The following is a 24,678-nucleotide window of genomic DNA, read 5'->3' as shown; positions in this document are numbered from 1 at the left end:
GTGCAATGAAATGATCAATTCTCATTTGGAACGCAGGTGAACTTTTAGCATGCCATTACTCTATGGCAAAAGATGTTCTTTTTCTCTTAAACTGTGAACAAATCCCCAGTTCTGAGATTCAAAGTCTGGTGTTCAAGCCATGCAACTACCTATGGTGAACCATCATAATGGCTCCAAACAATTTTAAACATTTTACCCTCATTCACCCAGTCAAAAGTCATCCTTGTCTACAATCACCACATTACCCTATTTTTCAACTATCCCTGTCCTTCTGTTCCACAAAATAATCACCCAGTACCATCAACAATGATGCCACCACAGGCCACAAGAGCAAAACCAGCAGGGAAGAAAACTCTCTTTGAAAAAAGGATGTTGCTCAGCGTGGGAAGCAGGCTGTCCATCTCTACACCTGTTGTCTCTCTGTACCAAGTCTCTATTGGATAAGCAAATAGGCATCGTCCCCACAACACAGGAGATGAGTGCTGGCATTGCACCTATACAACTTCAGGTAGAGAGATAAATTCATTCTACTTCTAAAGTAAAACCATTAATGGAATTTTTGATACCCATGTAGTATTGCCATCACAACACCAACAAAAACATGCAACTGTTATCCAGGCTACCAGTTTGTCTTACCATAACTTGGAAACAACTTCTGTGACCAGTACACATCAAACATTCCTATGAGGGCAGGATTCCCAGATTGCTTTATCAGAACAGCTGTCTACACTAAACTGTCGTGCCTATGGTTACAAGAATGTGCCATAGCTAATCTGGATCTGGGTGGGATTAACTCCCTACAGCTGCTGGTGCTGAGATTTCTGGCTCTATTTAATTTGGCAAAGAACCACACAGGAAGCTGAAAGACTCAGTCACTATAGTGAAACTTCTGACATTTTTGTGCCTGGACTCTGGAGAACCCAAACACAAATTGAGCCAGAAGTCAGTAAACTATTCATTTTACACAAACAGGCATGTAAACTCAGGTTGCAGTTTTGTTACCAATTAAGTTGCCCAAAATGCAAGTTGTCTCTGCCCTCACTACCTCCTTTGGCTGGGTATTTGTATTCCCTCTTGGATGCTAGTTCTAGTGATTGTTTGGCCATGTGCTGAGCTGGCTCAGGGAGCACAAGGACAAAGAAAAAAAAAAAAAGAAAGAAAGAAATAAAAAAGTGACAGAAACCAGAATGCCTTAGCTTTCAGCCACGTCTGCTCCCTAGCCTGATTCACCTGGTAGCCACACAAATGCAAATGTCTGCACCAGGGAAGGAGCAGTTTCCAGCAAGGACAGAATTACCTCCTACCACTAGAACTGAATTAAATAACCATGAAACAGCAATGTGGTAGGGCTGTGCTTGTCCTCTACAGACTTCAGTGGTGTTGCAGCAAAGGGGGGAACAGGTCTGCTTGTCTGCAGCACTGCATAGATCACGATCCTGCCATGGCTCTGGACAGCCACTTCTTAAGATGATTTAAATATCTATAAACACTGCCTGTTCAAAATTAAACAAATTAGTTGGTCTGACAGTGCACATTTACTAATTACTTCACCAACTCTTGGATAGTTTATCTAAGCCAGTAAGCCTGGCTCAGCTTTCGTAATAGAGAACACACTTTAGCAACAAAGTGCTGTACAAAGCCCAGCCTAATTTCACAAGAACTTTACAACCTGCCATCTTCATCTCTGCTGAGCCAAAAAAGAACTCCCCTTTGTTCTCAGCCCTTGGAGAAACACAAAGGTCTATGTAAACCTAGGACAGAGACTCAATTCTCCACAAGATGTGATTTTTCCCTGTTAACATTAAATAGGATTATCAGGGAGAGGTAGGAGACTTTCACTGACCCTGCCTGTTCTGTGCTTGGGAAGCTTAGGTTGCTGGGAATGCCTACATGGTGTGTATCCACAGCTAATTAGTGGTAAAGACCCCTCCTGTGGAGTCCTTCAAAGCCACCCCACCCCCTAATGGGGTTGCTGCACAGAGATCTGAAGCTCTGCCTTCCTTCTAGAGGGAGGCAGGGATTCCCCTCACCATACAAGAGTGAAAAATCAAATCCAGGAATCAAACTCCGGTGCCTCACTCATGAGATCGCTAAGGCTGGCAGAAACATTGATTTTAATCAAAATCAAATAAAAACTGAGCCACTGAACCTTCAGAGAGCTGCCACAAGCAAAGTATGTACAGCTTCACTTTAAAAGACAATAACAACAAAAATATCATAGTCTCATCTGTGCTAAAACACCTTTGACACTAGCCACATGAGCCATCCCAGTAGACTTCTTCCCACTGGCACATGGCTTCAAATTGCATCCCTTTATACAGAAACACCTAAGAGGATTTGCCTCGAGAGAGCTGTCATGACTGCATAAACCTTCACCCAAGGGTTCTTCCCTATGGAAAAAAAAGCTTTAATTCGCAGCTAAAGCTTTACACTACTTTCTCCATTTGAGGCTGATGAGAAAGAAGGCTGGATCTCTGCATCTCTATGCAACCAGGAGCAACTACACCTACTCAGTCCTTCAGAGAGAAGGAATCTTGTCCTTTTTCTACTGATAGAGTCATTCCTATCACCAGGATCTTGGATCCAATGTCCTCACCAAGAGGTCAAGTCTATAGACTTGTGCCTTCTCAAACATTTAGTACTTCTAGTATGCCTCCATTTACACCTTTGATTCCTCAGTGATTTCTTCACCAGGAAGCTTAACAAAGGACTGTTTTGAGATACAGCCAGAAATGTTTTCCCACAGATCCCCTTCAAAACTTCCATGATAAAAGTAATATATAACGCCTTTTATTAACAAAGGCCTTTTGGGAACTACAATCAGAAACAATCTGTACAATACTGCAAGTGGAGCCGTTGAAGTATGTTTTAGGAATAAAACAGAGGTTTAAGAGTCTTTAGATAACAAAGAAAGAGCCATGATGTCCACAGTTAAATATTGCACGATACTTACTTAGGCCTGTCAAGCAGCATTTCTTTTTTCCCCCTTCTTTTCATCTAAAGCATCCTTATGTACATTAAAAAAAAAAAAAAAAAAATTCTGCTTCCCATGTAGCCAATGGATTCCACTAAGCAAAAATAACAGAAAAAGAAGAAGAAAGAAAAAAAAAGAGCTCCAAGAAGATGTAGTAGGCGACAAAAATTCACCTTCCAAACTGGCCTTTTCATTTTAGTTAGGGAGTTTCATCCTTGTTATAGAAACAGGGACAATTATGTTCTCCAATCTTTAAGGAGGGTGGCTGAAAATCATTAGTAACACCTGCATCTGAAAATCATTTTGTAATGCTCTGAATGAAAGACGATAATAAATTGCACTGACATTCATGGAACATTTGCAATTTCATCATTCAAGAGAACACAGGGATTCTGGAGGAGAAGCACGATTGAAAATCTTATATGATAGGAAATAATATGGGTAGTTTGCATTTATATAGCTCCCACCACCTGAGAATATTAAAAAAAAAAAAGATACCAACTGTATCTCTGAACATCTTTCATAAGATTCTATAGGCCTTCTTGCCAACCTTAGATGAGAGAAGGAAGACAAAACAGTGAGTTTTTCTTCAGTTCATACAGCAGAGTAAAAGGCAAAAGAAGAAACCAGTCAGGAATTCCTTGCTCTACCTACCCCACAGCTTCCTAAATGTTTAAGTGCTGACATCAGAAAAAGAAAAAATTCTCTAAAACATAATGAAGAGGCACAGAAACATTTATCAATGCTGCAATCTGGAATAGAGTTTAGCCTTTTAGCAATATACTCTGAACTGAGAGATGAAATAAGTTGCATAGCATGTAACTTATTCCTAAAGCAAATTCTACTGTAACTTAATTAACATACAAATACAATTTTTCTTCTATTCAATAATAGAAGGAAAAATCCATTACATTCCCTAATGAACTACAATTAAAATTTCCTTCGTTGCAGCTCTCCAAGAATGGAAACGTTACTAGTTCATTTCTTGACTTCTTCTTTTAACCTTGTTTGTTGCAGGAATGTTGGGGAGTACAAACAACCATAAACTGAGAAAACTTCCTAAAACCACTTGGACTTAATTGTTTTCAATACAGCAGTTTATATTTCAGCATTATCTTGCTGTCTAGTCCTCTTCTAATTTTCCCCTAGCCTGAGAACATGGTTAGCTAGGGAGCAAAGAGGAAACCAGGTGGCTTATGAATAATTAGCACTTTTTATAGTATTTCTTCACAGGCATTTCTACTAGCACACTGTTCCAAATTTAATGGGATTCTGAATACTCTGAACATAAAGAGAAGTATTTACCACGGAGCAGCATTGTCTGTCTTGGTTGATTTATTGTTGGTAGAAAGAACTCATTAGCTGTCAGGCCAGTTGCTGAAAAGACTATAATGCCAATGCACAAAGTTGACATAATGAAAATAAAGGAAAGAACCTGGGCCAAATTCAGAGGCAATCTGTAAGGTAATGTAATTTATACCCACTTATGCTCACTCAGATTCCCTTAGAACTTGTTCTACCCACTCTATTGGTGCATGAGGGAATCTAAATTGATGGAATTTATATAGCAAAGAGTCAGAAACGCTGTAAGGCCCCTAAGTCTGGGGCACTTAAAGTCATGCTTTCCTACATATTGTTCTCTTTGTTAATCTGTCCTGAACCCTCCTTCCCTTCACTGTTTCACCCTGTGATTTATGCCATCAACAATCCCTGAAAAGCAATGGGCCAAGTGAGAGGCAGAGTGTAGGTAAATGAGCATGACTCAAAGGAAATCTAAATAGATGTAACACAGAAGTTAGGGAAGCCAGGTGTCTCCCACATGCACATCCACTCTTCCCAGTGCTTGGATTCAATTTGAGATTTGGCTCTACGTATCCTCCATTATCACTGGCAATTGAATTTGTTACTCAAATGATACAAGCAGTCACAGCTCATAGACCCTCAGTTTAGGGCCAGGAGAAACATTACAAGGGTCTAGTTTGACCTTCTGCACAACAGAAGCTAGCAAGTATAACCCAGAAACCCCAGGACTGAACACAGGACTGAAGCAAGGATGAATGATAAAGACCCAATGTCAGTTTAAAGACTTCAAGTGATAGGGGAATCTGCTGCATCCCTCAGCAATATGTTCCAGTGGTAAACTACCACTGCCTTTCAAAACATGCAGTGTGTCATCTGCTGAATTTTACTGTCTTCAACTTTCAGCCATTGGCTCTTTCTTTGTTCTACTAAATTTCTCTGTATATTTATTATAGAGTATATATTCAATTGTCTCTCACCCTTCAGTTCACTGTCTCACATTTTCTACATCCGGACTCAAGAGAACATAAACTTTGTACTCAAAATAGTTTTACAATGAGTTGAGCTTGCAATGAAAAGTATTTATATATATTATCCTGATAAAAGCTTTTTCATTTGGGAGAGGAAACAGGACAGCTGGAATCTGGTGACCACAGTCTCTTCCTTCAGTATCTGAGCACTCCAGGATATTATCAATTGAAGTATTTACTCTCTCTACTCTATCTGAACTTAATGGGAAGACGAGAAAGAGAGCAAGAGTTGCAAGAGGCTTGATTGTTCAACCACTGCTCTTCAGTTCCTTCCATAGCTCTCTGACTGACAGTTATTCTGCTATCCCACTCTAAGTGAGCACTCTGTCCCACAAAACAATTCTGATTTTATCACCATCCGCTAATATACAGAGATATGTGGTCAGCAGTAGCTCTAAAGGCAATGATATATGGTTATAATTTCTGGTTTCCTGTTGAACAACAAAATAGCGTGTCACAAAAAATCCTCACACTTTAAGGGAGACCTCATTACAAATTACGTTACAACATAAGGAGTTGCAGGAACACATGAGAAACGCGTAAAGGGGTGCTCTGGAATGGCATTCTGGTTTTCTATCAACCTGAAAATGGGATTGGCCAGAACAGGATGTTTTCACACTGTTTGCATTTTTGATTCCATGCCCTTCAAGAAGATTTGTCAGACAGTTCAATAACACCACTGTTGTTTCTGATTTCAGAGGCTGGCACACTAGTCTGCTCTGCACAGGCATGGTTGATGCTACCTGTCCCAGTTGGAGAGATGTTAAAGGTCTGTCCTCTGTATGACTGAAAGGGATGAAGCCCAGAGTAGCTCAGTTTCTCTTCTGGTCAGAAATCCAACTCTTGGATAGAAACTAGCTGGCTCTCGGCAAAGTTAGCGTTGCTTTATTATCTGTCAGGATTCTCTGCTGTTCATTTGGAACATCTGCTCTCCAAGAGGGGGACAGACTTTGCACAGGAGCATCAAACAGAGCCAGGAGGAAGCACATGGTTGCAGCGAACCGCAAAGAGCAGCCAGCATCAAACAGCGGTTCAGTGCTTCCTATCAGCTAATGCCTTTCATCCTGTGGCCTCCTTCACCTCCAGACTTGGCCTCTGTCTGCATTTACACCTTCCCAGAATAAAATCCTTGCTTCCCCCACCCACTTGGTAACCATCATTCAGCTAGTTTGTCTATGACTCATCCACTTCAAAACCCTGCTGACTCACAGGCCTCAAAAAGGAAACTTACTCAAAGAACGTACCGAGACATGGGTACGCCATCCATGCCAGCGAGGAACTCATCCAAGCTGACCCGGGCTTTTTACTAGGGAAAGGGAAGGAAGACGTGGCTCATTTGTGAATCTTTATAGTTTTAAAGCCTAATTAGCTTACAGATACTTATAACCAATGTATACCTCAATGGCCTGATTTCCAAAAATATTACGTACCCAGTAGTTCCCAACAAACCTAATGGGCACTCAACAGTGAAAAATATGATAAGGTTACACAGCTTTTCAAACAAGAATATACAGGCTGACTTCTTGAACCCATGGGTAAAAACTGACTTATGTTTGACAACTTTGAAGAGCATGTTAAGTTAAAATAGCAACTGTAGAAAAAAGAAGGTAATACAAGAAAAAAAAAGACATTTCAGATGGAGCTGTCACACCCAGGTTGACCATGCTCCTTCACCTTCATATATTTAAAATTAAGTGTCTTACAGGGGAGGGACAGCAGGCTCTCCTTGAAGGAAAAAATTAAAGAACCAGACAAAATTGCCTTTATTTTTTCCATTTCACCATACAATTACTAACACACCTACACAAGGAGGGAGCAAAACCCTCTCTAACCAAGGGTGAGGGATTCAGCAGCTTCCTCAGCCACATCTCTTACCATGAGGTAGGAATTCCTTGTGCCTCCTTATAATACAAGCCACTGATAGTGTCTGGTAGAGGTACTGTAAATCCATTTGATTTCACTTCTGAGGAAGGGAGGATGGTCTTGATGAGGTCTCTTCTAATACTGCACAGCTTCTAACAAAATACTATCAGCATATTGAGGAAATGAAATTTCACACTGCAAGATTATCCTCCCTGCTCTCCCCATTTCTCCTAAACTCTACCAGAATTATTCTTTCTCCAAAAGCTGCCTACTCAATGCACAGCCTAGTTCAAATCCATGCCTTAATGATGAGTGGTTTACCTTCAATTTTCTCTAGCTATGAAATGACCACCAGTAATTTTTCAGTCAGAAGTTACCACAGATTTCCATCTTCACTAGACCACCTCTAGAAGCACTCATAAATGTTGGCAGTAGGACAGGTCTATATTGCTCTAGAAAAACAACAACTAAGCAATGATGACAGGATCACTCATCTTCTGAATTAAACACAGGACTCATTATTACAATTTGAGTTTCTTCAAAAATTTCTTACTGTTCACATCCAAGGAAGACACCCACGCATATAAACTAAATATAAACTAATCAAGGTGTTTCTCTGACAGACTAGAAAGAAAGAGAGAAAACAATGTTATTTTTATTTCTCTTTGAAATTGTTTGGGAAGAGCCAAGTGCCTTGTTTAAACAGACTACATAGCTAGCTAGATATATTAGCCACATAAAACTAATACTGAAATGGTTCAGAACTGAATATCTAAACCAGTTAATAAATCCTCTCACTGTAATCTTTCTAGCTTTAAAACCTTGGTCCTATGTACTAATTTAAATATTTACTCTTACTAGAATAATTTTAAAAGGTAGAAGATTGCATCTAACAATTTACATTAGCTGATCTAGATCTGGTATGCATCACCTGTAAAAGTGCAAATATTATTTGAATGTTTTTCCAACAATTTAAATAACATTGAACAACAAAGAAAACCTCTGTAACACTGGATATTGGATAACTTATCCCTTATCTGCTTTATGTGACATTTAGGAAAACACATTTTTAAGTCAGTAATGTATTCCGAATGTAACATTGACACTTATTGTACACATAACCTCAGTTAAATCATGAAAAGGAGAAGAAAAAAAAAAAACAACCCACTTAACATCTTCCAAAGCAACAATCTAAAAAAATATTATTAGAATGTAAAATTACATAATACAAATATTTTTTAAAAAAATCCCACCTGGTGTGTTTTCTCACCCCTAAAGAAAGATGTGTCAAAGATTGCACAGTTCACTGGGGACTTCAAAGTTGCTATCAATCTCTACATAGAAAGGATTCGGATACTGCTGTGATGGGCAGCAGTATAAAACCCAAAGAGAGAGAGAAAAATAGATAAAATGCCCTCAGGAATAAGTTTGTTTCCAAGAAAGCTTACTAAACCAAGGCTTAAATTGAAACAGTATTATTTTTCTATGTAGAAGCGGTTTTTCATCTTTTAACTCTCTCGTTTGTAATACACTCACAAAATGAAATTTCTATCCTAAAGGCCAAATTCTGACAGTCCTCTTCCCACTGAACAATTCCTTATCCTGTACGCAGTGCTGCAGTTTCAGCAGTTGCTGACAAGGCAGTGTTCAGATGGGAGCACACCTGGACCACAAGATGGGGCCCAAAGGGAAAACACCTCACAGGTTACCAGGCTCCCAACACCAGCACTCCATCTGTCCCAATAAATCACTTCTATCAACCTCAGTGGGAAGAAAATGAATACAATTAAATCAGGAAAGGGTTTTTGTTTTCCCCTCTAGTTGTCTGCTTTGGATATTCCCACTGTAAATGCTGAGTAAGCAACAGATACAGCAGAACTTGCATCAACATGAAACAAAAGCCAGAATTTGAAAATGCATGTCTAATTAAAAAAAAGTCAATCATCAGCTGAGTGTAAAAACTACTACTTAAAACTATTTGAGTCTATAAACTCCTAAACACAGGGAGCCCTGGTGAGACTGGATGTTACATCACAAGCTTTTTAGAATACTTCCTTTTGCTTTTCATTGTGTGACTTTTGAGCCTTTTAGGTATATCTGGATTAGACACATTCAAGCTTTTCCCTGCAATCTAGAGGGAGATTAGAACTGGTACATAAACAAACACATATTTTGACAATTTAGATCCTTTTGAACTAAAATACCTTAGGAAAAATAAATTCTTGCCACTTAGTATAACTGAAAGAGCTGGTAACAGACCAAAGTAGTAAGAATTTCTCAAAATGCATGTTTAAAAAAAACAAAGTTCACATAACTGCTAGTAAAGCTTCTGTTGCATTTTTTTCTATCTAAGCAAATAATCATTTCATGGCAGTCCATGCATCCCAAATGCTACAAAATTTTTAAAAATTAAAATGAAATAAGGGAAGAAATCACATCCCTCTTCTTTATCCAATCTAAGTTGCAGAAGCTAAACAATAACATTATTTAAATAATATTTAAATATTATTTAATATATAAACAATAATGTTATTTAAATCATTCACATCACACCACTAACAAAATGAAAAGTTACCTGTCAATAGAGATACCTGCTTTTGGAAATATGTTCTATTCATGGCTGTAAAAAAAGAATACCAACAAACAAAACTACCCCAAAAGACCCAAACTTCTTCCCTTTGTCTCCAAACTCTTTTCTTCCCCTACAAAAAATACAGTAGAAGCGAGAGGTTTCCCTGTCAGCTTGCAAGCACTATTTAAAAAAAAAAAAAAATAAGTAACATTTAAGCCCTAAGGAGCTCTCGGTCTTCAAAAGTGCAAAGTACATACGGTTCTAGTTGAAATTAAAAGGAGCTGCAGGTGACCAGCACTTCTGGCTCTGAGGCCCCAAGCTACTGTTCAGAGCACTGTCCCTTTGAAATGTCAGCATTTACCAGCAGCCAACTTGTTGAAGTGTAAGACACATGCACCCCTTGCCCCATAGCATTTACTTTTCACAAGCACCGAACAGTTGTGGGCAGCATGGCTCTCCAGCAGCATTACAGCCCTGGTGAAACAGGAAGCAAGCATGACAAAATACCAGCTCTAATCCTCACTGAGCATGAGCCCCCAGCCATTGCACACCAGGATATTTCCAGAGCTCTCATCTGCTGCAAATAGACTTCTTGTCTCACACTGACCTCAACTGCTTTGCTCTTTTGTCCAGTTCCATTACGTTCTTCATGAACTCAGCCAGCAACACCCGCTCAGACTGTATTTGTTCAGTGCCAGTTTACCGACACAGGCAACTCCAGAAATCAACTCCATGGCTTCCTTCACTTTGCAACACCCAAAATCTGCCAGACGATGCATGGGAGACTGGCCACCAAACAGCAAAGATGGAGAAATTAAAGCCCAGATAAGCACAAAGGTAGTGCACAAAGGTAGTGCACAAAGGTAGAAAAGGAGGAATGATTCTGTGCAACTAAAACCCTAAATATTAGAGAACAGTACGAAAAAAAAAAATCATAAATGCATAAACTGGGAAGGCAGAGTGACTCATTCCCAAGGTGAAGGAGTAGTGTACAGTATATGGGTAAACTGTAAACACTACTTGCCATCTACCATCCAGGTCCTGGCACTGCTTTGCAGTGCAATCTCCTAGCAGGCACTTCACTGCTCTCCTTTGCTGCTCCTACCCACCTTTGTGAGGCTGCCTTATTTACATTGCTCATAAACTCTTGCAGGCAGGGACTGTCTCATACCCTGGCTTTGTATGCAGCTCAGCACAACCTAACTGCACAGTCAGAGGCAGTCTGCAAACACTAAAATACCCTTTAAAAAAAAAAAAAGGAAGAATATGACTGGCTTAGGAATACAACAGCAATATCTATATATAACAAAAAAGTTTTAAGGGTCAAGTGGTAGAACAAACACCATGGCATACACATTAGAATTAGGTGAAAGAAAAATGAGGACCAGCAGAGTTGTTATAAGGCTAAGAAGAAAACCAAGGGGGAGGGGGGAAATCAAAACAAAGACATTGTTAAAGAAGTAGATTTGCTAAATCACAAACGATGGACAAATTGTAGAATAGAAATAAGGCTTCTGGCTTTCCTTACATTCATGTCATGTAATGACACCCTTATGCCTCAGCTTTTTCAAGGTCTGTCCTTGTCACCTAAGCTTCAGATCACCTCTTTGACCCTCAGGCTGGTAAAAAAGAAGGCATGAACTTACCTGACAATCTGTCCTGAGAGCAAATGAGAATGTGGGAAAGAGGAGGAGGGAAATAAAATCCACCTATCTCTACCTCAAAATAGCTGACTAGTGCAGAAAGGAAGTCACCCACTGAAGGTTAAGAAATAATAAACAACTAATAATTTACTCCTGTGCTAAAAGACCAGGAGAGATGAAGCATAAACGCCTACTTCATCGGCTGTTGCTGGAGCATGGCAGTTCTACTTCATTCCTCAACACACATTGTAAAATCACAATCTACATCTGTGTGGCCATTGGCACAGTTCCTTGTTCAGTTTTAAAACACCAATAATCAACGCTTGTTTGTAGTGTTTTCACATATTTAAAACAAAACCCTTGGGACAAAAGAAGTTATCAGCATCAAGAATATCATCATTCCTCTCCCATCCATGAAGTACCTTTGAGGCAAACAAGCTGTGATTTTTAAAAATGCAACTATTTCCAACAAAACAGAGTTAGTACATACAATACTGTTTCAAGCCAAGGTGAGAGGAATAAAAAGAGTAATGACAACACAAAATCTAAAATAATCCTGGCAAGGCACACAACGTCAGGCATGAGAAAACCAAAGCCAGTTGGCTGTGACAGTTCTGTACCTATCAACTACTACTTAGCTAACACCCACCCACAAATAACTTCTTTGCTATTGCCTTGGTGACTAACAGGGTGCTGTAGATTTGAAATATTAACCTGAAGGACTCGCATACAGACCAGTTTCCTTATACAATGATGGTGGAATTGTGACAGTTGTTTTTCTATAACCTTCCCATCAGTGCCTGACAAAGCTGGCAAAGGCCAGTGGAACAGGGGGCTGTGCACACGCACTGTTTGAAAGTGTTTTTCTCTTCTCCTTGCAAGAATGAGGAAGTCCTTTGCATCCTTGTCCAGGAGTCTGCTAAGTTTTTGTCTCCTGGAAACATTTGGGCCAAGCACTGTTCAAATGTCTAAAACACTGCAGGCTGGGCCCTGATCTGCCCCTCACAGCACTGGCCAAACACCACAAAGATCTTTTTTAGTCACCTTAGCAGGACTGCAGTCAACCTCCTTCTCCAACACTGGGGACACAACCGGGAATTCCTCTCCTCCAGAAAGTATATCCTCTCACCCTGCTGCATTTGTCCTCTTCCCTGGCAGAAGGAAGGCTCAAGAGGAAGGTGTAATGTTGAACGAGCAGGCAGGTTCAGCCTCTTGCCTCAGGCAAGTGGTCTTGCAAAGTGCTCTGTAATTCTGTGAGTGACACTGGGTTTAGTGTCAAATGTCTTTGAGAATTCCATCAGCTAAAGCCGTGGACACTCAGCACTTCTGGATAGCTATACTTCTGGATAACACATCCCCTTCTAAAAAGGCTTTCCCCTTATCTTTTCCAGCTTTTTCTCCACTCTTAGACCACTCATGCACCACATTTTCTCATAAAGCTGCAACAGCATTCCCCATCTCCAGATTCTGCCAAAAGAGGGAAGGTGTGGATGCTACACAAGTCTATTCCCCAACTCTTGATAATCCAGTACAGGCTTCTGAGGTGATTATTTGCATGCAGCCATTGCATGAGCAAATAAGGTGCTTAAAGGCACCTCTCAGAATGGGCTCTGAAGATTAGTTAATGTTTATACAGCCCACTGAAAATTGAAATGACTGCTACATGCTAAGTATTACCATCACCAGGGATCCATTTAAGTCAAAGCAGGGCAGACAGTGAAGGAAACAAAACTTATTTTTTCTGTCCAGCACAATTACTGCCAGACATATGCATGCTAAAAACACCCAATAACCCATCTAACACAGTAAATTAATGTTTATGCTATTAAGTTTAGACAATCTTAAGCTGAAAGCTTTTCAAACTAGAGGAAATTGCATGTTGCAGAGGGACAACTGTATACAATTACAGTGATTTCATAAAATGGCAGAGATATAAAGCAGAAACTGAGTGGCCGGCAAGGCTTCTAAATCACACAGATAACAAGTATGTCCTGGTGGGCCAGGAGTCTACATCTTTCTCACAGCTGTTCCTAGAGTCAGGAATTATATCCATAATCTCAAAATTCAAGACAACTCAGTGCACTGCACACCTGTATCTGTGAGGCCATGGCAGACACATCATTGATCAGCATGTACCATTACTGTCATCGTGGAGTCACCACACATCATCCAGTTTTATTATTATCCCATCTCGCACCACCAGCTGACACTCACAGTAAAAGCAACATTGAAAAGGACATGGAAATATTTGGACCAACCCATGCGTTTCTTTAGGATGCAAAAGCTCCAAAGAGACACAAAGAGCACAAACATGAAATGAAATGAGTGTGATGCTCCCCCAGGCAGAAAGTTCCCAGCTGCTTTGCTAAAGGCCACAGCAATATGTCTGCTTTATGCTTGTTTTCATGAAGGATTGTTTAACAGTACACTTAGTGCAGCTCTACATTGACACAGGAAACGTCATCTTAATACAGCCTAGGTAAAGCTTTCAACTTTCCAAGTCCTGCTGCACGCTTTGTCAAACATCTGAAGGACTGCAGTGCCTCTGACTTTTTTCTGATGTCTTGCAGGTATAGAGTGGTATTAAAGGTAGTTTTCATGAATGCAAAACCAGGCAGAGGCTTTTCTAAGAGCTATCGGTCCTTTTTTTTACCTTATTCATTGTACTGTTCACAGCACATTTTTATTGCCAGTCTCCCTTCCACTGAACAATTCCAGAAGTGTCATTTGCACACCAAACGAGTGTATATTGTACCATTCAGTTACATGTGGCAGATTATCGGGTTGTGTATAGCAGCTAAGCAGAACATCGACAGCTGTGTAGACACATCTCAGCTTCTGATACTAAAAGAAGTCTTGTCGGCAGTTCTGATCTTAAAGTAAATACACTGAAAAACTTAGCTCCAATTAGGCTGAGGCTGATACGATTTTCTGGAATGAACACTAAATGAATGTGGCCGATAACACCATCTTTGCAAAATATCTTGTTTGGTTTGTCTTTACAGGATTACATTTTCAAGATAAAAATGGCCTGACTTAAAAGTGATATGTCCCTGCTGTATGCGTTCACAAAAATTTGAATTTTGTATTTTAAGCTGTGTTGCGCTTCGTTAATATGAAATCGCCACCCTGCACCACTGACATATTAGCCGAGCTCCAAGTGACCTAATTCATTTTTAATATTTCATAGTTTGTTAAAAGCTGTAATAAGAGATCACTAACACAGCTCTGACACTCCCTGTCATGAATCAAAAGATGTAGGGAAAAGGTCATGTACTTACTAACTGGCACCAAACCAAATTCATCACTACAAAATGAGAGAACAGAAATGAAGACTGCATTTCCCATTATGCTTCTCTCTTTGTAAGTGTATCCATCAACTTGCATGACTCCAAAAGCAGAATTTATTTATATTCATGTCCCCCAATAAAAGGTCAGAGAGAAGTGAGAAAGAGAAGAAATAAGGATTGCAGCTTTGTCTAAGCAAGTAGTTCCTTCCCTTTAAAGCATACTCAGCAGCAACAGCCTTTGAAGACCAAAAGGAGAAATAATTCCCAACCACATAAAGAAACTAACAAGTCCCTTATATGGCTAAGAATTGCAATGCCATTTTTTTTCCACAGCCAGAAAAATTAGAGCAAGAGGGGAAAATAGAGCAAACTTTAAACAGGCAGCTCTCTGAGCACCAGGGAATTCACACAGGCACATCATTCCAGCTTTAAGAACTGCCACTTTCTTCTTTAAAGGGAAGGAGGACATTACACCAGGTGAGTCCCTGAAATCCAGATTTTAACTCTCCTGTTGTAACTATGGATACCTAGCTTTAAAAACCTTTTGTGATGTAGCAGTACACCAGGCTCCCTTATTTCATCCTCTGGTGAAACGCCTCCATCTGAAGTTCCCTAATGTCCCTTCATCTCACAAGTCACCAATGCACCACCACAAGGTTTTGCGAGCTCTGGGACTGCACAGCCAAAACAGCCCTCTGCCCTATCCACTGCATCTTCACCCTCCCAAAACCCTGGCACAAATGTGGCCAGCTTCTCAACGGGGAGGCAACCAGACCGCATCAGATGTTGTTCCAAATAACCAGAGTCTCTGGCAGGCAAGACACACGAACGACACTTGATGGTTGAGCCAGTCCTGCCGACTCCCATCGGCAGGAGGAAAGGTCAGGCTCCTGTGCAGCATCGATACCGCACTCTGAATGGCTCAGCCTGGCTGGTCTCTAAATATAGCTGGGCAGAGGAAGGGCTGTGAAAGTGGGTGGGGAAGGGAGTGGAACTGAAGCCAAATGAGCAATCAGTTAAACACAACACCACCTTGTTGGTCCACCAGTAAGACTTTCCCTCTCTGCTATGCCACGTTCTGCAGCAGACTATTTAAGCACAGCTTCAGGATTAAGTCTATGAATGCAAACTCACAGAATAAAAAAACCCTGCTGGTTGATTTATACTTGGGGAGGGGGGAATACAAATCTGTTCAACAACTTATCTTCTTGAATGAATTTGAATCACACAGGAGTGACATCACTTCCACAACATGACAGCACATAAATCATCATCAACCACATGGTAGTAACCATAAAACATGTGTCAGGAAGACACCAACAAGGAACAAAATATCAGAGTGCTTTACATTGTAAACATGCAATCTTATGCATCTTCCGGCTTCTACTATGATCTATATACATCAGGTGGTTTATTTCATTCATTTGCATCTGAATGAAGTCAATACAATTAACAGAGGAACCCTCATAGAAAATCTGTCCAAACAATTTCATCTGCATAAATATACCACAAATGAAGCACTTAAAAATGTAAATATTTATTTTTTAATAAACTACCACATTTGATACTGAACTTAACTTTACAACAAATAAACAATTTATTTCCACCATGGTTGCAAGCAAGCCCAAAAACAAACAAGATAAATAAGAAAGAAAGAAGGAAGGAAGTGGGGGGAAAAATGTCTTTCCATCCAAAAAGCAGGAAAAATAATCTTTCTCTTATTTGACAATGTCAGACCTGAAGTCTTTCAGCTAGTAAAAAACTTCTAGGAGATTAGACTTTGCTACAAACCAACAAAATATAAAAAACAGTACGATTGAGGAATTCAACAGAAACTTCAGTCCGCAGCTACAGATAGGACAAGCAACCTCTGCTTAAGTTCTCCATTTAGAAACACTGTATCTTCAGAAAAGACCGACAGAAAACTGACTTGTTTCAAATTTCAAAGAGGCTACATAGTATTTTTATCTTAAGAATTACACAACTAAAAGCAAAAACAGCTCTCTGATACTTTTTTGTGCATTAAGCGCACTTAGCCTCTTACTGAAATTGTTAATCTTCGTTATAGGCACTGGGCTCCATGTGAGACATCTCCTATGGCAATTAGACTTCCCCTCTGTATAAATCGTATCTGAACTGGCAGAGAGAGAAACAAGACAGAAAGACAAAGCATCTGGTTTATGCCGCTCATTCTCTAAAATTATAAATCAAGTGAAATAATGTTAAATAGAAATTACAGCCACAGCAAACACAAAATGCTGTTAAGTATCAGATGAGCTATGTCCTTGGACCCTTGCACAATGCAGAATAATTTTGATTTACTGTTTTTATTTCTTTTGTGACTGTTGTTTGTTTGGGGTTTTTTTTTAAAGCTGCATATTATTCAGCTGTCCTGGTTTTGCCATGGTGATCAGTATGTGCTTTGTGGGCCTGATTCTGTCTTGCTGAAGACAACTGAATCTTTTTCATTGACTTTTCAAAGGCAGCAGAACAGATCCCTCTCACTATAACTTCTATTCAATAATATTATTGTTAATACTTTACTTAAAATATTGGTACATCATTCTGCATCAGTAGACACCATCCTTGGGCTGATACCTGCCTGTTTAGAATAACTCTCTTTGCAAAACTGTTTACTTCTAACCTTCCCTTTGTTACTTGATCTTGCCCGTAGGAGTGGGAAAGCAATTGTAAAACACCACTACAGGAATACTCGGAGTATAGGCTCTGACAATATCTGAGTAAATCACTGTTCTCTGTCTCCCTTCTCTGCCCATCTGCAGTCTTTGGTATGGAACAACTATATCATAAAAGCTCTTATTCACACATGCTTTTGATATTACACTATTTAATCACATACAGCTGTAGCTGATGAGACTGTTACAAAAGACAATTTTAATGCAGCACTGGAAGCAAATTCTTGAGCTATATTAACTATTTTCCTCTACATAAAATTTCTAGCACTAAAATTCTTTTCTTCAAGAAAAAAAAAATACAACCAGACTATTTGTTTTTTTAAAAAGTCTGGTTCTCTTCCTGGACAGTCCAGAATGGGGTTGTTTGCAAGTAAACTCAGTCCCTGCCTGGAGTGTAGATAGTGGAAAATTTACTTCCCACCCCTAAATAAATAAATAAATAAAAATTAAATTTAATTCTAAAACAATGCTTGCAATTATATGCAAAGGGAATACTATACAGGCTACTCACAGCAAGACCTGAAATGAACTCAGACATCCTATTTGAAATGCAGCCTTTCTTATCTGCTTTTCAATTCATGGAAATTTAAGAACTGACAGTCTGATGATTTTTACCAAGATACTTGAATTAAAGTGCAAGCATACCATCATGCTTTCTTTGAAAGGACTTCATGCATTAAAAACTAAACCAGTTCATTTCTGAACCACTGCACTTTATTTTGAAAGGGCACCTTGTTGAAAGGGCATTCTAAATTATAACTATTAACACACTCGCCACAGCAAGATCTTTGTAGCCTCATCTGGCAAATGCTTGCAACTTCCATCTTTTGTTACAGAAATAAAATATCTGCTTGCAAAATAAATGGCCATAGAATATCATAATATGTAAGTGTTCGAAGTAGTAAAAATTTGAATGTTCTTTTTTCACCGGTTTGGTCTGTTTTGTTTTGGTTTGGGTTTTTTTGTTTTCTTTTTGGTTTTTTTTTATTTGTTTGTTGGGGTTTTTTTCTTTTTTATTGGTGCTTTCATTTGTGAGTATTTGTGGGTTGGTTAGTTTTTAATTTAAACAGACTTGCATTAAGACAACATATGAAAGGAAGATCAATCAAGAAATTTAACATCATTTTAATACATATCATCATGTCCCCTTAAAACAACAGAAGTATTTTTATCCAGGCATGCAAGGATAAATGGAAGGCAAATGAGCCCATATATTCCTTCATTTTTCAGAGGAACACAACTTTTTATCTTCCTTATTGCTTAAGCCAATCGGCAAATACTAGAACTAGATATTAATATTACCATCAGAATCATAGCCAGGCCGAAATACTTTTAAACGGAATTTAAATGAATTTGTGTTCCTTTTGGGCAGCTCTTTGAGGCGTTTAAAACATGCTGTGACATACTGAATCAAACGGGGCTAAGCGCGAACAAACTTAATTCCTAGAAATGCATTTCTCTATTTGCAAGTGTTTGCCTTTACTTTGGCATGATCACATGGGCTCCAGCTAGACTTTTGAGCTCTGGCAGTGATCCAAGCTGCAGATGGTTGGAAATGCAGCCTGAAATCAGTGTGTGGTTGATGAATTACTCCTTACACCTGACCCCTGCTTCACACCAGGCACCAAACACAATCTGAACACTACCAGCCAGAGAAGCCCTGTCAGGCATCTCCGTATCTGGAACACTTTCTTCAAGGCCTTCTGTATGGCCAGATGGCCAAAAGTGGGGAATGCCATAAACCCGCTAAACAGAAATGTGAGTGGCTAAAGAGCAAGGGATTGGTAGGTAAGAGGTGAAGAGAGGCAAGAGCTTTGCACCTATGCCAAATGCACATTTTCTAAAGGAGAGTGATAGAGCAAGGAAAAAGGTATGCTCATGCCACACAACTGAAGGAAGTCCCCAATTCCCTCAGGACAAAGGATGCCCTAAAAAATGTAAAAAAGGAGAGACAACACACACCCAAGTGTGTGCCCATAAAATCACTATATCAAACTTAAGCTCTTCTGAGTACACCTGTTTGAACTCCCTAATTGTTTTTCACTCTGCTGGGGCAGGTATCTGTCATTTCAGGAACAGGCTCCTTAAGCCCTCTTGCTTGCAGGTCAGTCTGCATCCCTTTCACAGCCACAGAGATGGGGTTTCATTCAGGCAGGTGTTGGGAAACGACACTTCTTCCTTTTGCACATGTTCACACATGCATCAGGCATACAGAGATAAAGAAGTCCTGTGGGTACTGCAAACACTGCCGCTTGTTTTGGGGTGTTTCTGCCATCTAACTGAGTTACAGAGTCAACGCCATGAGAGTTAAACTACCAGACCCAAACCATGACTAATAAGTAGGAAATATCTGGAGAATGCATGAAAGCAAACCGCACGGAAATAGCTGCTTAACTGGCATATTTTTACCCCGAGTACAGGTAGAGAGATCGTAAACCAAACAATTCCTGTCAACAGGTAACTGTGGCACCTCCTCCTTTCTACCCAAATGATTCAGGTTTTTTCAGTAGACTGTTTGCAAAGAAGGCTGACCCCAGCAAGAGGTCTAATCATAAGTTGCAGAGGACAAAGATAAAACACATCACCTACTAAATCAAGGAGACTCTTTCAAATATATTCAGAGTTAATATATTTCTCCCCTTTTTCTCATTACATGATATTTCATAGTGCTTATTTTTCGTTTCCTTCTGTGCTAAATGGCAAAGAAAAGAATTTGCTTTGGCAAGCAAGAAACAAAAGAAAGGAATTCAGACCATAATGCAAGATTTGGCATCATTAACGTTCTACGTGACAATTTGCAACATACACCTGTAAACCAGTTGTTTGAGTAGTTACACCATCAGCAAGGATGCAACTAAGGAAATTCTCTTAACAAGTCAAAATAAAATTAAAAAGTAGCACAGATTCTCATCAGATATACATGAGCTGAACCACTTCCCTGCAATATTTTTTGCAACAAGAACACAAGACTATGCTTCACTTACAGCAGTAACCAGAAACACTTACTCTGAAATAAACTCCTAGGACAATTGCACTCTCGCCACAGTCTCAGCATCTGCCTAAAAAAGCTCCAAAACTTTATGTTCAAACTGAAGTTGTCAGACAGCATCACATGAAAACAGAAATAAGATTATGTCTTGCCTCAAACTCAGTGCTTGTCCTTAAGAGACATATTAAATTCCTTGCAATTGTCTCATAAGGACTGACACCCTCCCCTTCTTCTCTTTTTTGGATAACAATGGCATTTCCTAAACCTGAAATTAAAGTTTTAGCTTCAGTGGTGGCATTTGATAATGAAGGAGCACAAATAAATGGAACGAGTGCATGCTCTGTGTTCCACAAAAGGCCACAAAACTCTAAAAAGTTAAAGCACTCAGACAAACATATGGAATCCATTTTTTCTATTTATAATCCCATTACCCATATAGCTATTCATTTACACCCTTTCTGCACAACAACGTGCTAGCCACGTTAGAAGACACACACACACACACAGTCTGTAGGCTGGAATCCTGCGCAGCCCCGTGCTCCCCCGTAAGAGGGATGTGATGTACAGTAATGCGGTACTTCTCAAAGGAGAGCCAAGGCAACTTCACCAAACAAGCAAAGCAAAGGCAGCACTTCACCCCAACACGCTGGGGAACGTGAATTCCCAAACTTTGCCTGTTGAACACGCTGCCACTCTGAATTTCAGAAGCTGTACCATGCCATAAGAAAGCCTAGAATTTCTTTCTTAATTACAATTGAATGTGCCCCCCCCCCCCCAGCATGCCTGACTATGAACATAAAAACACATTCTTTCTGTAGAGCTGAATCCTACCATGCTTGGTACAAAGAGCAGTTTTTGGAAAATAAGAAGCTGAAGTTCTCAAGCTGACTAGAATCATACAAAGGTTTATTTATATGTGTTGCTGCAATAGGGATGATAAAAGATACTGCTCTCCACCACAAGATTATTTGATTACTCAACTATTAGCTTTAGACATACAATGGATCTAACTGCTTTAAAACGTCCCAGAAGCTGATGGCTAGCTTTAAGGTAACAAAATCCAGATGCTGCCTGTCTGCACTACTTTAAAGTCTTATAGTCTACAGAAGAGAAATACTTGCATCTATGTGTATATATATATATATATATATATACATATGCGCACACGTGTGTGTGTTTATTATTTAGAGTTTATGTACGCTCTTAACTGTGGACCAAGGAAAAGGAAAAAAAAATAAAGGCACATAAAATGTATCACAAATTTGAAATTTTACCTGTCCTTACTGTAATAGAGCAACTGTGCCAAGACTGATGCACATGACTTTTCACAGGGTTGATAATTTTATATACTGGCTATAAAAATGCATTTAAGTTATTTTTTTAAAGCAAGGGGTTAAAAAAAATATCACAGTACAGAAAAGCCAATTTTCTACTTTGAGCCCAAACATGAGGCTAATTTTCTCAAAAAAGCTTATTTTACAAAGTTTAAAAAATGAAGAAAAAAAGAAAGAAAAAGGACAACTGGCAAAATGTAAGCTACGTGAGTAAAAGGGATGGAATGTCCAATATTTCTCCTCCAATACTCGAGGCTATTGTTCTTTCAAAAAAACACCATCAATTGTTTCATGTCCTTGGCTTGCCAGGTTTTGAGGAATAGCATCAGCCTGCATCCCCCAATCCCCCAAACAGTTAAAGCTATAGGCAATATTGCAGTCAAGCTAGTGACGGGCTGCTGCTGCAACAGCAACATTACACACTAAACGGTCACAAAGGTAAAATGCTATTTGGATTGACCTTGAAAGGAAGGGGTGGAGAAATGATAAATTTCATGCCAAAATACAAAATTTTAAAAAGGAATAATTTTATACCAAAAAAATATCTGCATGATGCAGCGAAAGAAACAGCAGAGAAAAGAAGTGAGAGATAACCCTGCCATGAATTACAAGGCTGTAATCATACTGAGTGCTTCTGGTGTCATCACAACTACAACCAGCCTGAATCACAGTTTTTACAATTAGTTAATTTATATAATGCAGTAGTTGGGCTATAAACGTTAACGGGAAAGTAATTTTTATTAACAAGGACTATAACTTATCCTTTCCCAACCGCAGCCAGATCAACATGCTTCAAACCAAAAGTCTGGAGAAGTCAGCCTCCCTTGTGGCACTTCACCACACACAGTTGCACACATCAAATGTCCCATGTGTTAAATTTGCCACAGGAGCACAATGTGTATATTTGCACGCAGTGCCATATGCACGTGTGTGGGTGCCCTGCCTTGGCTTTTCCCTCCTAAAGGATGTTCGTTTATTTACTGAAACTGTTAATCTGTGGCTGTGAGGTCACATTTCACCTTGAGAAGTGTGTATTTTTTCCTTTTTCTTCCCTCCAAATACAGCGTCCTGACAGGGTTTGCAAACTTTCGGTTTAGGGCTTTCTTTTGTTACTGTCCTTTGGTCACAGGAAATCTTTTCAGAGAGCAGACTATTATACAATGGCATTATAAAAATAAGGCTTTAATTAACTAACTCATGGCCAGGTAGCACAGACTTCACTCAGCCTCTCTAGGAGAGGCTGGCCTGCTTTCCAGTCTGCTGGCATTTTAAAAATTATTAAGAAAAGAAGAAAGAAAACGGAAGCGTCCGCGCTTGGATACACTCCCCAAAAGTAGTTACCCTCTATTTCTAGCCCTTCTAAATGCAACAGAGTACAGCCATATCATCCTCAATATTTAATGAAATATTAAAACCAGTGCAATACACTGAAACAAACTCCACCAGGTTTACAGACGGTTAGCTCCGAGCTCTCCTCTGAGCTCCACAGCATCTCCTCCTCAGCTGATTAAAAGTTTGAGTTGCCACAGACAGCTTTTCTAACAGCAAAATGCTTTTAAGCTGTGAATAAACTGTAGAGATCACTGGAAAATCCACCAAAAGTATTTTATGTCCGAAGCTGTCCAGAGCAATCTTTATCCCATGCTATAACAAACACACTACCTGCCCGCTGTTACGATAGCGTTAACCGCACTGCTCTCCCCAAACAATAAAAGGAATTAGCCGACGCCAGCAGCCCTTGGGGAAAAAAAAAATTAAAATAAATAAAGAAATAAATGGGAGGGCAGACAGTAACCTTCCTGCCTCTCTCACGCCTGCTTTCTGCCTACCAGCTCAGCTCTGTGTGATACCAAACCCGAGAAAGAGACAGAAAAATCGCCAAAGAGAAGAGGCGAGTCCGCAATTCGCGCGGCTCCGCTCTCCATCCCCCGCCAGGCGCCCGGCCCCGCCAGCCCTTACCTTGGTTTGGAGATAGTGGGGGTAGTAGTAGGTGTACTGAGGGTACATTGGCTGCTGGTCCAGGCGTTTGCCCATGTAGCTGGAGTCCTTCTGGCTGGTGCGGGGAACTCGTTGGCAGGGTGTAGTGCCCCAGGGCCTTTCTTCCTCTCACGCCGCTATTCCTGACAGCGCGGGCGACAGAGGAGGCTGCCGAGACTTCCTCGCCGTCTACCGCGCGCTACTTCCAGCGCAGCCAAAAACGCGCCCGCACGAACATATACGTGTGTCTGTGTGTGTGTGCGCGGAGGGGTGTGTGCGGGTGTGGGTGCGTGGGTGGGTGGAAGCCCCGTGCCCGGGTGCCCGCGGCGGAGCAGCCCGCCTCCCCCGCTGGCAGCAGCGTGCCTCCGGCGGTGCCCGCTGCCCGGCTCGGGAGGGAACCGTCCTGCGAGAGGAGCCGGGAAGACAGTGCAACTCCAAATCTCCGCAGAGCCGCTCGCTCTCTTGCTCTCTTGCTCGCTCGCTCGCTCTCCTCGTCCTCTCCTCGGCTCGCCCCGCTCTCGAGCCCTCCCCTCTCGCTTCCCCACCCACCCCCCTTCCAACCAAATTAAAAAAAAAATAATAAAAAAAAGAAAGGAAAAAAAGAGAAAAAAATAAAAAGAAAAGAAAAATAAAGAAAAAAAAAAGAAAATAAAAAAAAGGGGGGGGAGGGAAGAGCCTTCCCCAGCCTAGTTGCTGCTGCCTCCTTCACGGAGTGACATGGTGTTCAGGGCTCGTCCTGTCTTTCATTCAAACCCCCTCCGCGCCGCGCCGCCGGTGGGAGGGACCTCGGCGCGCCGCTCCCCCGGGAGGTCGGCGCAGGCCGCGCGGCCGCCTCCGCGCCCCCGCCCGCTCCGCGCCCCCGCCGGACCGGGCAGCTCCGGAAAGCGGCCGTGGGACTAGGGAAATGCTAACGCCGCGGGGCGGGGGACGAGGGAGAGCAGCCCCAAAACGCGGTTTTATATTTATGATTTTAATTTTTAATATATATATATATATATATATGTATTTTA

General features: G+C 40.5%; 1 protein-coding gene across 6 annotated transcripts in view; it reads right to left on the bottom strand.

The window, feature by feature from the left end:
* Positions 1-24,329, bottom strand: part of RBMS3 (RNA binding motif single stranded interacting protein 3) — a 443,451-nt gene extending 419,122 nt beyond the window's left edge. For 2 of the 6 annotated variants that reach the window (XM_041466277.1, XM_041466278.1), the window contains exon 1: positions 23,651-24,326. In XM_041466277.1, the coding sequence (XP_041322211.1) occupies positions 23,651-23,725 (75 nt within the window). In that variant the 5' untranslated portion in view covers positions 23,726-24,326. Of the gene's footprint in view, positions 1-23,650 lie in introns of all 6 variants that reach the window. The other 4 variants (XM_041466274.1, XM_041466279.1, XM_041466273.1 and 1 more) reach the window with 4 other exon arrangements.
* Between the last annotated feature and the right edge of the window lie 349 nt (positions 24,330-24,678).

This window comes from Pyrgilauda ruficollis, unplaced genomic scaffold (genome assembly GCF_017590135.1).
Source record: "Pyrgilauda ruficollis isolate IOZ18807 unplaced genomic scaffold, ASM1759013v1 scaffold2, whole genome shotgun sequence".
NCBI lineage: Eukaryota > Metazoa > Chordata > Aves > Passeriformes > Passeridae > Pyrgilauda > Pyrgilauda ruficollis.
The sequence above is the reverse complement of the archived record's forward strand: the minus strand, read 5'-3'. Positions and strand labels throughout refer to the sequence as shown.